Source organism: Nicotiana tabacum, chromosome 5, assembly GCF_000715075.1.
Source record: "Nicotiana tabacum cultivar K326 chromosome 5, ASM71507v2, whole genome shotgun sequence".
Classification (NCBI taxonomy): domain Eukaryota; kingdom Viridiplantae; phylum Streptophyta; class Magnoliopsida; order Solanales; family Solanaceae; genus Nicotiana; species Nicotiana tabacum.
Genome location: NC_134084.1, coordinates 15,539,701 through 15,554,821, shown reverse-complemented (window position 1 = coordinate 15,554,821; position 15,121 = coordinate 15,539,701). Strand labels below are relative to the sequence as shown.

Sequence of the window (15,121 nt, the reverse complement as noted above, 5' to 3'; positions counted from 1 at the left end):
GGCTAAGAATAATTGGGTTTAAGCTAAAAGAAATGGACTCACACCTTTGAGCCTACAAATTTTCTTGTTGGACAAAGACAAACTCAAAAATCCTACCAAAATATTAATTAAACTTAGTTAAGTAAATAAACAAAATTTTAAAAGGAAACTACTTTTTTGTATTATTAAATATTATAACAATAAAGTAAAAAGTAAAGAAAATGGGCTAAAGTCATGATAAAATTAAGATACCATGAATAAAAATATACTAATTGATCTTAAACTAAAGATAAGAATATAGAAAAGCGATAAACACGATAAATAAAACTATTTTATTATCTTTTTTATGACTAAAAATAAAAAGATTAAAATTATATTAAAATAAAGTCAAGTAAATATTTTAAAAATATTAAAATACCAAAACTAACTTTAAAATTTGCGCGGGTCAAAAATTACGTGTTTACAGCTGCCCCTCTTTGCTTGAAAACATGAAGAGTTTTCGGAGCAAAGAACAATGAAATCATTAAAACACCACGTAATTTTGACTTAAAAAAAAGTTGCATCAACAACAATCACTGGTCTACAATGATTCCAACTAGATATTGATGATCCATATGCATAAAACATATAAAGAAACCTGAAAATACAATATAAAATAAGGTTAACAGAAGTTAAGGACAGGTAGTCCTGAACTTCAGATTACAAGGTTAAAAGTTAAGGACAGTCCTTAACTTAGAGTTTCAAGTTATAAAGTTAAGGACATAGAGTCCTTAACTTTGAGTTCAAAATTCAAAACTTAAGGACATGCAGTCCTTAACTTTGAATTATAAGTTCAAAAGTTACGGACAACCAGTCCTGAACTTCTGGTTACAACTCAAAAGTTAACTGGTTAAAGATAGCATGTCCCAAATTTTATAAAACGTACTAATCAACTTTTTTTTTGATTGTTTACCTGTTGTTGTCGTCTATCTTTATGTTAGTATAAGTTCCCGGGTTTTTACTTGTCATCATATACAAGTATGGAGACAATAATTCATAATTCTCTTCGGGAGTTCCTCTTATTAAAGCGGAAGCAAGTTGAATAGCACGCCACGCCTTGTGATACCCAATGTCTAGTCCATGCAATTTTTGCATCTCTGCCATGACAAAAGCTGGTGTAACTTCAAACCTTGGGTCTCGAAGATTGTCAATAATGTAACCACTAATCAACTTTGAAGTTGCATGCCTTTGATCAGCTTTCATAGTGTTAACAGAGCAGTCATGCTTTTTCTCAATCTTTACTATCTTGAAAAGTGTTGAATCTTTAATTCTGAAAGCACGCACACACCAACCACACCTATCATAATTGCATTTCAACGAATATTTTGTTGATCTTGATCTAACAACCTTGAATTCAAAATGTCCTTTAATTGCTATATTCGAAAAACAGTTAATTATACTCTTCTTTTTGTTAAATACTGATCCCACTTTTATTTCATCCAACAAATCATTTTCTCTTAATGTCGTAGTTAGGGATTCTTTTTGTTTCAAATTTGTTCTTCGTCTAGTTAGTTGAGTAGAGTTTTTTTCAACAACTTCTTCGATTACCGGTGCACTCTCTAAGACTTGAATACCCAAAGCTTGTTCGTTGTCAATCTCTGTAATGCTTTGTCCTTCTACTTGAATAGAATCAAATGTTTGAAGCACCTCTTCAGTTATTGACTGAGCTTCAACCATATCTATTTCTATTATCTATTGGCATTTGTTTTGATTGTCATGTTGAGTTTCTCTGGTGACATGTGTTTGAAGCACCTCTTCAGTTATTGCTTGAGCTTCAACCATATCTATTTCCATTATTTGTTGGCATTTGTTTTGATTGTCATGTTGAGTTTCTGTGTTGACATGTTCGTTGCTTGTCGATCCAAAATCTCTTTCCGAAATATCAACAATGAAACGACAACCCTTGAAGAGTGAATGAGTTTTTAGTAACTCTATACATGTGTGAAGATCTAAATCTTTGGATATAAGCATTCCCTTACTTGTTCCAAGGTTGATATCAAACCATATCACTGTTTCAAACTTGTGTCTATCCAATTCAATAACTTCAAAGATCTGTTTAATGAAATCTTCAAACCGAATTGCCTCAGGTACTAGAACAAGCTTTGTTTGATGATCAAGATATTTATAGTCTTCAGTCCATCTACCATTAAAAGCAACTATAATGCATATTGTTTCCATCCTGCAAGTCAAGAGAATGAGAAACTCAGGACATATTTTATAATGCAATCCTTGTATAATTAAGAACAGGTACTATAAGTTCAAGACCAAGTGTCCTTAACATTTGAATTTGGAATTCAAACTTAAGAACTGCCTGTACTTAACTTTTGAACTTGTAATTCAAACTTAAGGACTTCCTGTCCTTAACTTTTGAACCTGCAAGTCAAACTTAAGGACTCCTGTCCTTAACTTTTGATTTGAAACCCAAAATTAAGGACTGCCTGTCCTTAACTTTTTAACTTATAACTGTAAGTTAAGGACCAACTCTCTTTAAATATTGAACATGTAAGTCAAAGTTCAGGACCTCCTGAACTTTTCAACTTGAAACTCAAACTTTAGGAACTAGTGTCCTTAACTTTTTCAAAATAATTTGCAAAACTATGACAGTATGTACTTAATATACAAAATAACAGCAACAAAGTTAAGGGCATTGTGTCCTTAACCTTTTCAATTCAATTTGCAAAATCGGGACACTATGTCCTTAATATTATGTGCTCAATTTTTATAGAATTAATCTGTAATTCAAACTTAAGGACTTCCTGTCCTTAACTTTTGAACCTGCAAGTCAAACTTAAGGACTCCTATCCTTAACTTTTGAACTTGAAACCCAAAGTTAAGGACCAAGTGTCCTTAACTTTTGAACTTGAAATCTGAAGTTAAGGACTACCTGTCCTTAACTTTTTAACTAATAACTGTAAGTTAAGGACCAACTGTCCTTAAATATTGAACATGTAAGTCAAAGTTCAGGACCAAGTGTCCTGAACTTTTCAACTTGAAACTCAAAGTTCAGGACCAAGTGTCCTTAACTTTTTCAAAACAATTTGCAAAACTATGACGATATGTGCTTAATATACAGAAGAACAACAACAAAGTTAAGGACATTGTGTCCCTAATTCAATTTGCAAAATCAGGACATTGTCCTTAATATTATGTGCTTAATTTTTATAGAATTATCACAGGACGCGATGTCCTTAACTTTATCAATCCAGAAATTCAAAAAAAAAAATCAAATTTCTACTTACTGTATAAAAATCAATAGAAATCGGAAAAAGTATAACTATGTCGAAATAAAAATCAATAGAAACACATAAAAGTATAACTTATTGTAAATGTATGTCGATTTTTGGATGAGAATGTTGAATTCTATAGTTTGAAATCGGAAGCGAATCTTCTGCAATTTCGACGATCACAGTGAAGTAATTTAGCGCTGCTGCTGCTGATCGTTAATAAAAGCGTAGGTATAAGTTATAACATAAGGGTATTTTTGTCCAGTCAGGTATAAGTTTATTATACCAGTGGCTAAAGACTAAAGACATTTAAAACACTGGCTTTAAAATAAAGACAAGTGCTGTTAGTGGCTATTTGTGCACATCGCCCCACTTTTGTAAACAAACAATTTTCTTAAAAATTATGCAATGGATTTTAATTTTTAATACACCACACCAAACAATGAATAAGAAATAACCTCTGCATAGCTAATGTTTGCATTAATAACCCTTGCATTACTAATCCCTGCATTACCAATACACCTTATTCAACATTATTTTTCCTTACTCTATTAGAATTACATCTTACCATATAAATAATAATATCTATCTATACTATATTAAAAGTACGAAGGCCCTTAGAGAAATGTCGTTCGCCTTTTTTACCCTTTAAAAATCAGTTTTACATTGGATAAAATTATAATTTAAATTGCTTTCCCAATATTTAGGACCTTAAAATCAAGCCAATTTTTTTACTAAATCAAAACTTATTTGAATTAGGTAAGAAGTCCTTAAAATTTTCTAAATTTTATGATCTTTTCAATTGATAAAAGAATAATGGCATTATATCAATTTATGATAAACTTCTCCATATGCACAAAGTACACGTTAGGTTTGTCTACTTTTTCCTTTTTGCTTAAATATAATTAATCATTTAAATTATATTAGAATACATTTATTAGTAGTAAATATTTATACAATTATGAGAAGTAAATATATCAACAGAAATATACATTCCATGTTAGATATAATGATAACTACCATTAATATTTTATATATTGGATATTTCAATTGATTTTCTAAATTTTCAATGAACTAATATCTTAATTGTGTATAATTTTAGTATCTTAATAAAAAAAAATAGAGAAATTTTCCTTAGGGAAAATGACATTGTATGACGCTCTCAAAATAATAACCGAAAACTGTATATTTTTTGTATATATACACATTCTGTATGTTATATACAAAAATTATACTAATTTTATACACTTTTCCGGCTATCGAATGTAAATAATTTCTGGCGGGGGCAAAAAGTGGTAATACCCCTTTTCCTTACTCTAAATTATATAAATATTACATTTATCTCGATGTTAATTGTTATTACACATAATTCATTCTTATTGTAAATTTTATACACTTTTTATTAATAGACGTATAAAAACGTGCAACGCACGTACACTAAAGCTAGTTACTATAAAACGTATGTTAAGAACTTAAAATTTTTATATCTTTTAAGAATATTACACTTGATGATTTCAAGAAGAAGAAATAGCGATTGTATTTTTTGTATATCAATTTACATTAAAAGCACAGACATTTATAAAAAGAAATCAATTACTGCTATAATCAAGCTACTGAATAAAATATTCCTAGGAAATAGAATCAAATCTAATGAAAACTTTTCACTAATTATACTAGTCTAACACTAAATGCTCAAGTTGGTGCAAAGCACATGCCCAACTTGCAAACTAAAAGGAGAAGACTTTTTGCTGAGACTTTTTGTAAGCAAATTCACTAGCGGCTTTTCTGATGGTACACGAAGCAAACTCAAGATACCAACAACATTTTCTTTGATAAAATGTAGTTCAATTTCAACATATTTTATTTTATCATGTTGAATAGGATTATAAGTTATACTGATTGCAGACTTCTTGTTGCAGTACAAAGAATGTTTTCCTGGGTCAAACAACCTCAATTTCTCCATTTAACTTTTATAGCCAAAGAAGTTCACAAACTTTATATTCTGGTTTGTGCATTGGATCTAGCAGCTACACTTCGGTTTTTGCTTCTCCAAGTAACTAAGTTACTTCCCATGAGTGTACAGTAACCAGATGTAGATCTTCTATTATCTAGAGATCTAACCAGTCCGCATATGTAAAGGCTTCTATATGGAGGTGACCATGTTTGAAAAAAAGTAGGCCCTTTCTTGGAGCAGTCAGAAACCGCAAAATATGAATGACAGCTTGCATATGAGGATTTAGGGGATCATGCATGAACTGACTCACTAAGCAAAAATAGCCTCATCATCTTCATTTTACCTATCTGCTCACCGTTATTCCAATTTTCCGCACCATCTTAATCTTCATCTAATTGCTCGTCATTATTCCAATTTTCCTCATCATCTGCATTCTGATATTTACATGTACCACACCATCATTTACTCCCTCTGCATCATTATCATTTTCATTGATCTCATTAACCATTCCATTGTTTTGCATTCGGATCATTTGGATGTTCTACATCTTCATCTGTAATATCACCATCATCCATAACCCCTCCACCATTCTTGTCATCATCCATAACACCATTCTCATCATCTGATATCTCTTCTTCATCATCCATAGCTAGGACCTGCTCAATGCCTCCCACACCATTCATACATTTGGAGATAATTTTGCTTGATAGAAATTGTTATTTGGTATTCTGCTGTACAAAATTTCTTCACAAACAACTGTGTCTAATCGTCCAGATTCATCCGAAACAAAAAGGAAAGAAAAAGCCACCAATACTGCCTTACAATATTCAAATAGAAATCGAGTGATAATCGACTCGCGAGATGTTAACTGTATTGAGGTAGTCGAACAAAATTTCTAATATGGACTCGGCAACCAATCAATGTGTTTATTAAAAAGTTTTTTTTTTTCCTTTTCTCTTTTCTGAAGCTAAATTTATAAATTAGTGAAGAAACTGGACTCACTCAGAAGAAACTTTCTACGGCGAGGTCGATGAGTCAAGCCTAGTGCCATTTCTCTTTGATATGATTAGACCATATCGGCATTAAGAGGGCCTTCAAGGGCTACCGCGTGTCACCAGTATGACTTCGAGAAAGGCCTGCCCAAGGTCGAAGTGGCCTCACAAGAGATGAAGGACGAGGTCGAGGAGTCACCGTAGATCAAAGTCGAGGACGAGCACTCATCTTAAACGGAGTAATAACAGCTAATTTTAGGATAAGACACTAAAGAGAATATTCCAGTACACGTTCCCTTATAAATAGAAAAAAAACATAATTATAGGGAACATGAAATATTCACTTGTAAGAGAACACATGACATTCTTTGTAGAATCTTGCTTTATTGCACACATATAAAATATACTTTTCCTTGAGATTCTTGTCTTACTTTTCCCCTCGATCCAAGAACGATCCGAATATTCAAAGGCTTATCAATCATTCATCATTGTAAGAAAAAATATCCACGGATCTCACATTTTCGGGTGATTCACATGTTCTTATTTACTTAAATGACATTCATTGCCATACTGTTATTTAATGCTCTCTTTGCTTTTGGGGTCATTGAATATTGCTAGTGTTATTTATTGATATCTAGATAATATACGCATATTCTTACTATAAAATCGATTAAAATATCTTTTGGACATTAATATTGGCTAAAATTGACTCTATTTTATCAAAATCTAATTGTTTAAACACAGATCTAAATTTTGGGTCAAACATCATCCACCTAGTAACTGGAAGTCTAATACCCTAACCAAGAAAGCCGATGGACTCGGTATAAGAAACCTGAGAACTCACAACCAGAGTTTACTGGTGGAGTGGATTTGGAGACAAAGGAACCAAAGATTCTTCGAAGGATTAACAAACCCAAACTGGAAGATCAAATTTAATTGTCTACTTTTATTTGCTTCTTGGTGTAAAATGGAATACACAGGGGTAGCTGAGACCATTCTTGAGGTTTTTGAAACTGACATTTTATAAGAAAAAATCTCCCCTTGTAAAAGGGTCAGCCTAGTCTAATCTTTGTTCTCTTTATTGCTTCTTTTGGGCTCTGGCAGATGATGTAAATAGTTCAGCACTCCCTCAGTTCTGTCGTGACATCAAAGAAAAGGCGTTCACCTTGTCACCGAATTTAAAAAAAAAAAAAATTACGTAATTGCAAGTCGCACAAATGATGGGAAAAACTGCATGCGTAAAGGTACAGCATGCATCATTACACATGTTTAACTAAATTGTGTACACAACAACAAAATGTTAGTTTACAAAAGATGGAGTTCTTTCAGGCAAACTTTGACTGCCCTTTAGGAAGAAAGCTATGAGCTAATGACAAGATATGACTCTTTAGGCTTTCCACTAGAGAAAGCTTCGGTTTTTGTACACTATTTATGAGCCATTGATAATCGGACAGTGCATTTTCTGGCAATGGCTCTAAAAGTTCACATTTAGCCAAGATATCAGATGGAGGGACTCCAGCAATAAGGTTTGTCTCAAGTTTTGGTCTACCCCTAGTAAGCTTTTCGGAGACTTTAACAGGTGATTCAAGGGCGTTAGGTGAAGCACCTGGAACAACGTCGTCTTTGAACCTTTCATCTTGCAGGCAAAATTCTATCCACTGATGCACTACTGGTGATGGTCCTCTAACTCTTCCTCCAATTTGATCAGTTGCAATTCTCGAAGAAGCAGGTATTGCCTGATAAAGACGTTTTTTGCAAAGTTATATGCAGTAGAAGAAATGATCCCATCTCTAATAAATCTTTTTACCAGCTGCATTTTCTAACACATATTAATTACATTGTTTTTGTTCCAAGCATGTTTGAGAGATTTAATAGTTAAGTCCGGAAATCTATTCAGTGAAAAAAGAATGCAAAGGTTTGTCATATTGACTGAAGTGTCGTTTTTTTTAAGTCTAGATTTTGTCTACTTTATCAAAAAGGAGACTTTTTCTTACACTTGGTAAACTAATGTGAAAGTGTTTGATGGGACTTACTTTAAAATTTCAAACTCATAAAACTTTATCAATAATTCATTGAAATTCAAGAGAGAAGATATTGTATTCTTGTCTGGACACGTGTACTCCAAACACGTACGATAAAGACTAAACCAAGGGAAAGAAATAAAGAGAAGCTGTCAAAATGGAACTTTTAGATCTGTTGCACCTTTCGGGAATTATTGATCAAAAGAAAACAAATAAAAAACAACAATAAATAAAGATGAGCCGGAAGCATTTTAGGATGCACATAGAGGGAGAAAATTCTGGACATACCCAGCAATCAGCCCACAGACTTGCACCAGATTTGGGAACAACTACAGCAATATTTGACATCCGCTTTGCAGCAGGAATAACATCATTGCTCCATCCAACAGCTACCCATACATCTCCAACTCCGAAGGCTTTAAGATAGTGGCCGCTATCAAATAGCCGGACCTTTTGAGAGATACAAATATTTAGATATCCAAATACTGAACAATTTTTTTTTATTTATTTAATCTCCATGCATTTGGCGCACAAATGTTACTTTGCATGTACATAGAGGTCTCACATAGAAAATGCTAGCATACATGAATCCACCTTTAAAGGATTCTGAATCAAGTCAATATACATATCATTTGAAATCGTAACATATGTTTGTGTTAGAAGATAAAGGACTCAATCAATCAACTCTTTTCTATAATCAAGTACTCATTTAACCATCATAACTATGATTTTGCACATCTCCACACGCATATAAGCATTTGAAATCTATCAATCCAAGTGCGATCTTAAATATTGGGAAGGGAAGTCGCAATTTGTAAGCACATGACAATACGAAAACAATAAGAGAAGGAAACAACCATGACCCTAAAAAATCTGGAGAAGTTACTAACTGCACATATGGTACTTGGCAGGAAAAATGAATGTACTAGATAGTTGGATAGATCTCTTGGAAGCTCAACATGAAAATACTTACTATTAATTTTTTGCAGCAACTTGGTGCAATATCAGTGAAATTACTTTTGAATTACCAAAGAAATCTTCACAAGTTGACAAGAACAGAACTTGGTTAAGTTTTGCATGAATAACTAAACCACTGTATGCATGGCTGTATATCTTGCATTAATAACTCCACATTTTTTCCCTATACCTGTGCATAATATAAGCTCAATTTAAAACCATTTTATACCCACTGGCCACTACCTTAAAACCATAAATTACAACTTAAGTGCTCAAAGATCAGTTATGGATTAGGTGAATAACCTTTGCATACATGGCTCATACCAGTCCTTTTTAAACTTATACAAAGAAGAATCTAGAAAAAATCAACAGGTTCGTGTAAACATGTATAGACACCGCACTAATAAGTTGGAAATATTTTCCAGTAGTGCTATGTCAGCTAGGAAATTCAGGTGGCACCAGCTTTTGCTGACAATAATAATATGAATCCCTGCCTCTTATTTCCTTTGAATGTTGTATCCTTACAGATTCAGCTCCTCTTCCGGACAATGTTGTAGATTTTTACTCTTCTTCTTCTTCTTCTTCCTTTTTTTTTTTTACTAATTTTTAGTAAAGTAACACCTAAGCTCATTAATTGGTGGAAGATTCATCTGAATCACACTCCAGACAGGACAACTAACACAGCATTGAAATTGTTCAATCCAAAGAACAGAAAAGATGTCCCATAATCCACCTTTAAGGAGCTCAAAGCTAGGCAATTTTTACAATTTCCTTTAAATTACCTGTTTAACAAGTGATGCAAGATTCTGCTGCACAGCCTCTCTTCCACCAACGACTTCAGACATGTCGGTTGTGTTGTATGATGCCCCCATATACTTTAAGACTGCACCCACGATCTCTCGTGGTGAATCAACCATTGAAATTTTTCCAGCAAGTTCAGGTCGCCATAGATCAGCCCAGTCCTACAGTGGTGGTTTACAACCCTGAATAAGCGAGCTGTCACGTAGAATGCAACTTTGAAGAAGGCATTTGACAACACGGACACTGGGTTCTGTGAACTTTAAGACTCGTTCAGCACGAGCATGTCCAAAACAAATGAAGAATCCATATAATATAGCTGATAGGTAAAAAGTAATATTATGCAATTAAATCATATTTTCATTGGAATAACATTCAGCAATTAGGGGGCTTCAAAGAGATGTGGAAGAAAATGGAATAAAGGTCAAGAACAAAAACATTCAAGAACTTCCCCTTATGGATGCTCGATCCTCTTGCTTCTTTCTTCTCTAACTGGGTTCAAACTTCAAGAATCTATCGATTCTATCCAACTGGGAGTAAGACACACACTAACAGCTAGAAAGACAATATGACAAATTTACAATCGCAAGCAATGAGCATAAAATTAAAGCATCACCCATCATGGTTCCATTTTAAAAAGTGATACTCCAAATATAGACACAAGTTACCTCTATAGGAGCCATTTTACGCTTTTGAAATTCGCTTTTCTTGTAAGCTATCACTATGCTTCCCCATCTATATGGAGCTGCCCATATCCTACCACGAGAATCCAATTTCCCTTCATCGCTCCTGCGCAAATATACCTGACATTATTTTAAAGTCAAAGGGAACTATCAAAGGGATCCGAGTACAATATAGATGCCAAAGAAAACAAGATGATGTTTGCAATACAGAAGTATAGATGAGAGACATGCTCTTTTTCTTTTTCCACAAAAAGACAATTTAGTTTTATATAATATACCATCAGACATGGAATATTGGGTAAAACAAATAAGTGGTTCAGTCCTCAAAACGAAGTGTCTCCCATGTGAGGTCAGGTGATGGTCAACAAGCGGCTAAATGATGCAAGAGCTCTTTTTCCCTAATGCTATCAAGAAAATGGTATGTCATGACCCCATGTCGAGTAAGGTTCCAAACCATCCAAGAATGATAGGTATGTTATTTCTTGGTACTCTCTTTCTATGTTTTGCAAACCTAAACAGAATGATGAAATATGGATTTCAGGTTCAATTGTAAGTAGTAGCTCAAGTTATGTAAATCCTAATATACTTCTTGTATACGGGAGTTCTCTCCCTTTTGATGAATACAATTTACCTTATAAAAAAAAAGTTATGTAAATCCTAATATTGCTTCCAACAGCCTGGCAAGAAAATAGGAGGCCATAGATATGTGTATTTCCTAGCACTGAAGCGAACAGATTCTCATGTAACAGTTGATTTTGAGAGACAAGGCACCATAAAAAACATCATGGCTATGATTTAATGTAAAAGATATCACAGCCTTGTTCAGTTTTCTGAGGTAACAGTTAATTTTCATTGTAACAAGGCAATCTGGAAATTTTCAGAAGGAAACCATCTCTTTAGAAGATGACAAAAGTAAAAAGAAAAAGAAAAGTAAAGGCAAAAAACACCAGGGATGCTACTGACAGGCCGAAAGACATCAAAATGCGAATGTCACTCCTCATCAAAAAAAGAAGATGGTTTTTACCTTCCATTTGTCACTTAACTTTTCAAACCAATCTTGATCTTCTAAACCATGCATCGGCTCGATTAACCTCTTCTCAATGGCATAACTGAGCCAGGTATCACCAACAGTGACAACATCAGCTGCCAAAGCAGATTTAGGATTAACTTTTCCTTTCCGACTAGGCATACAAAGTTCATGAAAGATGTCTTGCAGGCTTTGACGAAACTCAGAACGTAATCTCAATCTCTTCCCTTGAGATCGCAAGAAATCCTACACATCAATGAGCAAAGAGCCATTATTCTCGAGAATGTGCAAAGAGTTGTCATCATTTGAATGACAACTGAAGCGTCTTATTAATGCATATTAGATGACAAAAGCCCAGTGAACTTGATCTCCTTTTCTGATAGGAGTAACAGTGAAGTGCTGTATATAAAATAAGTGTTTTAGAAGGAAACATATGGAAAAGCCTTGAATGGAAGCTGATATCTAGCAATATCCTAAAGTTCTTGGAAAGAACTCAGGATCATTTGCAAACTACAGCACCTATATTGTAAAACGACCTCAAAAGCACATCAGCTTGGACTCCGTTTTAGAAGCTAAGCAGAAGCGATATCAAAGGAAAGAAAATAGAAAGAAGCATACAACCACTAGGGTGCAAATGATAAATGCTTCTCACAGTATTGGAGAACCTACATAATTAAACATTAATAGTATTTTTGGGTTGAAAAAACTGTATGTTTTCTCTTCAAAAAACATACTATTTTTGGGTTGATGTATCAGTGAGGAAAGTAATGCTACAGTAACTTTTCTTGTGTTTATCTTTTTCCAATAGCTTTAATAGAAAAGATTCATTTTAATTTACCATTTGACATTACATAGAGCAATCAATGAATGTCTTTTTTGCTAATATTCTCTTATTATCTAAACTAGAGTCGGGAGATCAGTAAACTCAAAAATTTTATGTGAACATCAATATGAAAACAAATAATTTTGATATCGGAATTTTGGAAACAAATAGAAAATATTTCCAACCTTCTTTTCTTGTTTTTCTTCCATTCCTTTTAATTTGGTGGTCTGCAAACTAACTCAAATTCTAGTCTTCTACCCCCATTTACTACTCTTCTCTTATCTTTCCTGACTTTACAATTAAACCAAGTAGTACAATATTTCTCGTGGGTAACTTGCAACCTTGGAGCCACTAAATTCTCACTTTTTTCTCCACAGGAATAACTCTTCTACTTGATTATATGCACTCTAAATTTGTTTTGTTATTAAAGTCAAGGGGAAGCATAAAAAGTACAACAAATTTGCGGCTAAGATGCTACAATCGACAATGGTGGCACACAAAATAATGGAATCTCCAACATAGGAATTCATTGGCCAAAACAGGGGTTAGTAGTATAGCAAGAGAAGACCAACATAACATCATAATCTCTCTTTGATCCTACATACAGAAGTATCTACTTGCAACTTATTAAGACAACCTTTACACCATACAAAGTCTGAACTGATCAAATCTTGAAAGTAAAAAAGTGAGATATGGAGCAGAGTTAACAGACCTTGAGCCATACAGGAGGAAAAGAGTTACTAAGAGAAACAATTCTTAGAGGGACAGTCAAAGCATACGTCTTAGACTTCCATTTCTCAAATGCCGCTTGAAGCTCTTCATCATCAATATCTTCCATATTTTCCGATTTTCCAACTTCAGTGCCTATGTAATTCAAAGTCCATGGCACCAAGTAAAACAAGCAGTAAAAAATAAAGAGGGAGAGAGAGAAGAAGAAACTCTAGACGAGATCTTCATGCAACATTCATTACTGTCAATAATATCAAAAGGAATTAGGCAAATAATGAGTGGAACTTGAAAGAGCACTAAGAAGAGCAGTATTAAAAGTAATCAACAAGAACAAAAATAATCAGTTATCTGTTTCACACCAAATGACTAGATAAGGTTGCCTAGAATCACCTAATGAGTAAAGCTTAACCTTTCTCTATCTTACTAGCCACAGAGGCGGATCCAGGATTTCAATTTTACGGGTTCAACTTTTAAGGTTTTTAGCATTGAACCCATTGTATTTATAAAGTTATGGGTTCATACCTACCATTTGTTGCAATTTTAATAAAAAATTTCACATAAATTTATGCTTTGCGTCGAAAGTAGTGGGTTCAGATGAACCCGGGGGTTAAACTCTACATCTGCCCCTGACTAGCCATATTTAACCCAAATAACATAGCTAAGTTGATTTTTGCAGAGTCTATCCCTCTTCCTCTCTTCCCATTTGTATCTCTCTCCTCTCTCACCTTCCACAAGGCACTTGCATTTTCACAGCTTAGTGTACCTACATTCTGGAAAACAACTCTCAATCCGGTGTTGTGCTCCTTCCTTTCCATACTATACAACATGACATTCGAATACATACATGATTTAAGATGTTAATTTCGCATATATCTTACTTATATACGTATAGCAGTAGTGAAAAATTAGTTCGATAGAGAAATATCATGTCAAAGTTTCAAACTTGAATAGTTTAACAAATTTGAATTCGAACTCCTGAAAATTATGAAAGATCTATAGGAATGTCAAACAGGAGGCGTGCAAGAGGTAAACATTGTCATATATATATCGGGCGGGAGGAATGGTAAAAACTTACTCGCACTTCAGTTTTTACCCGCTAAGGTATTAATGCTTAGTCTAGCCTAAACATCAGGTGTTGGTAAATTATACTACTAATGCAGCAATAATAGACTAAACAAAAGTGTACCCTAGTTAATTTGATCCAACTTGCTCAACCATTATCCTTAAATAGAATTTTCACACACAAAAAAAATACCTTGAGATTCTTGGTCCTGAAGCTGAGTTAGAGAAGGGACTTGAGGAGGAACGTGAGTAGTAGCAACAGCTGGAAAGGACAAAAGGGCCGAACCCAAACTGATAAAAAGAACGGTAGAAGCAGCAATTTGACGGAGAAATTCGCCGGACGCCGGCAATGTCGCCGAGTTCCGTTGAACGGGGACGCCGGAGGCCCGAACGGAGAGCCTAAGGTTTTTGTGGAAGTGGAAAGTTCGAGAATTGTGTAGACGAAGAGTGGTGTAATGGGGTTTTGAGCTGTGGGGAATTGGGAGTGGGAGAGGAAGTGAGAGCAAAGACATTGTGTGCGGGGGATTTAGATGATCAGGGGAACCGAAGGACTTGTACTCTCACACAAATATAATATTGGAAGTTAAATCATTTTTATTACTATTTTAAAATACTATTTTGTAACTACTTATATTTTCATATAGTTTTCAACTATACTCTATAACTAGTAAATTAATCCGCGCGATGAATATTCTTTTCTAATGTTCAAATAATGAAAAATATATAAATCTTTTGTAATCTTCAAATTCAAAAATAGATTAGATTTTAAGTTATAAACATTTTATTCTTACTTTTTTCTTTTAATTTTTATTATTTGAGGATTTTTTTATCTA

General features: G+C 33.8%; 1 protein-coding gene across 1 annotated transcript; it reads right to left on the bottom strand.

Moving 5' to 3' along the window:
* Window positions 1-7,409: 7,409 nt before the first annotated feature.
* On the bottom strand, window positions 7,410-14,868 carry LOC107785992 (uncharacterized). Its single transcript, XM_016607425.2, has 7 exons — window positions 14,482-14,868; window positions 13,210-13,361; window positions 11,672-11,920; window positions 10,633-10,767; window positions 9,949-10,128; window positions 8,498-8,659; window positions 7,410-7,924 (listed from the first exon to the last, which is right to left on the bottom strand). The coding sequence occupies exons 1-7, from the start codon at window positions 14,798-14,800 to the stop codon at window positions 7,514-7,516; spliced, it is 1,608 nt and encodes a 535-aa protein (XP_016462911.1). The 5' UTR covers window positions 14,801-14,868; the 3' UTR covers window positions 7,410-7,513.
* Window positions 14,869-15,121: the final 253 nt, after the last annotated feature.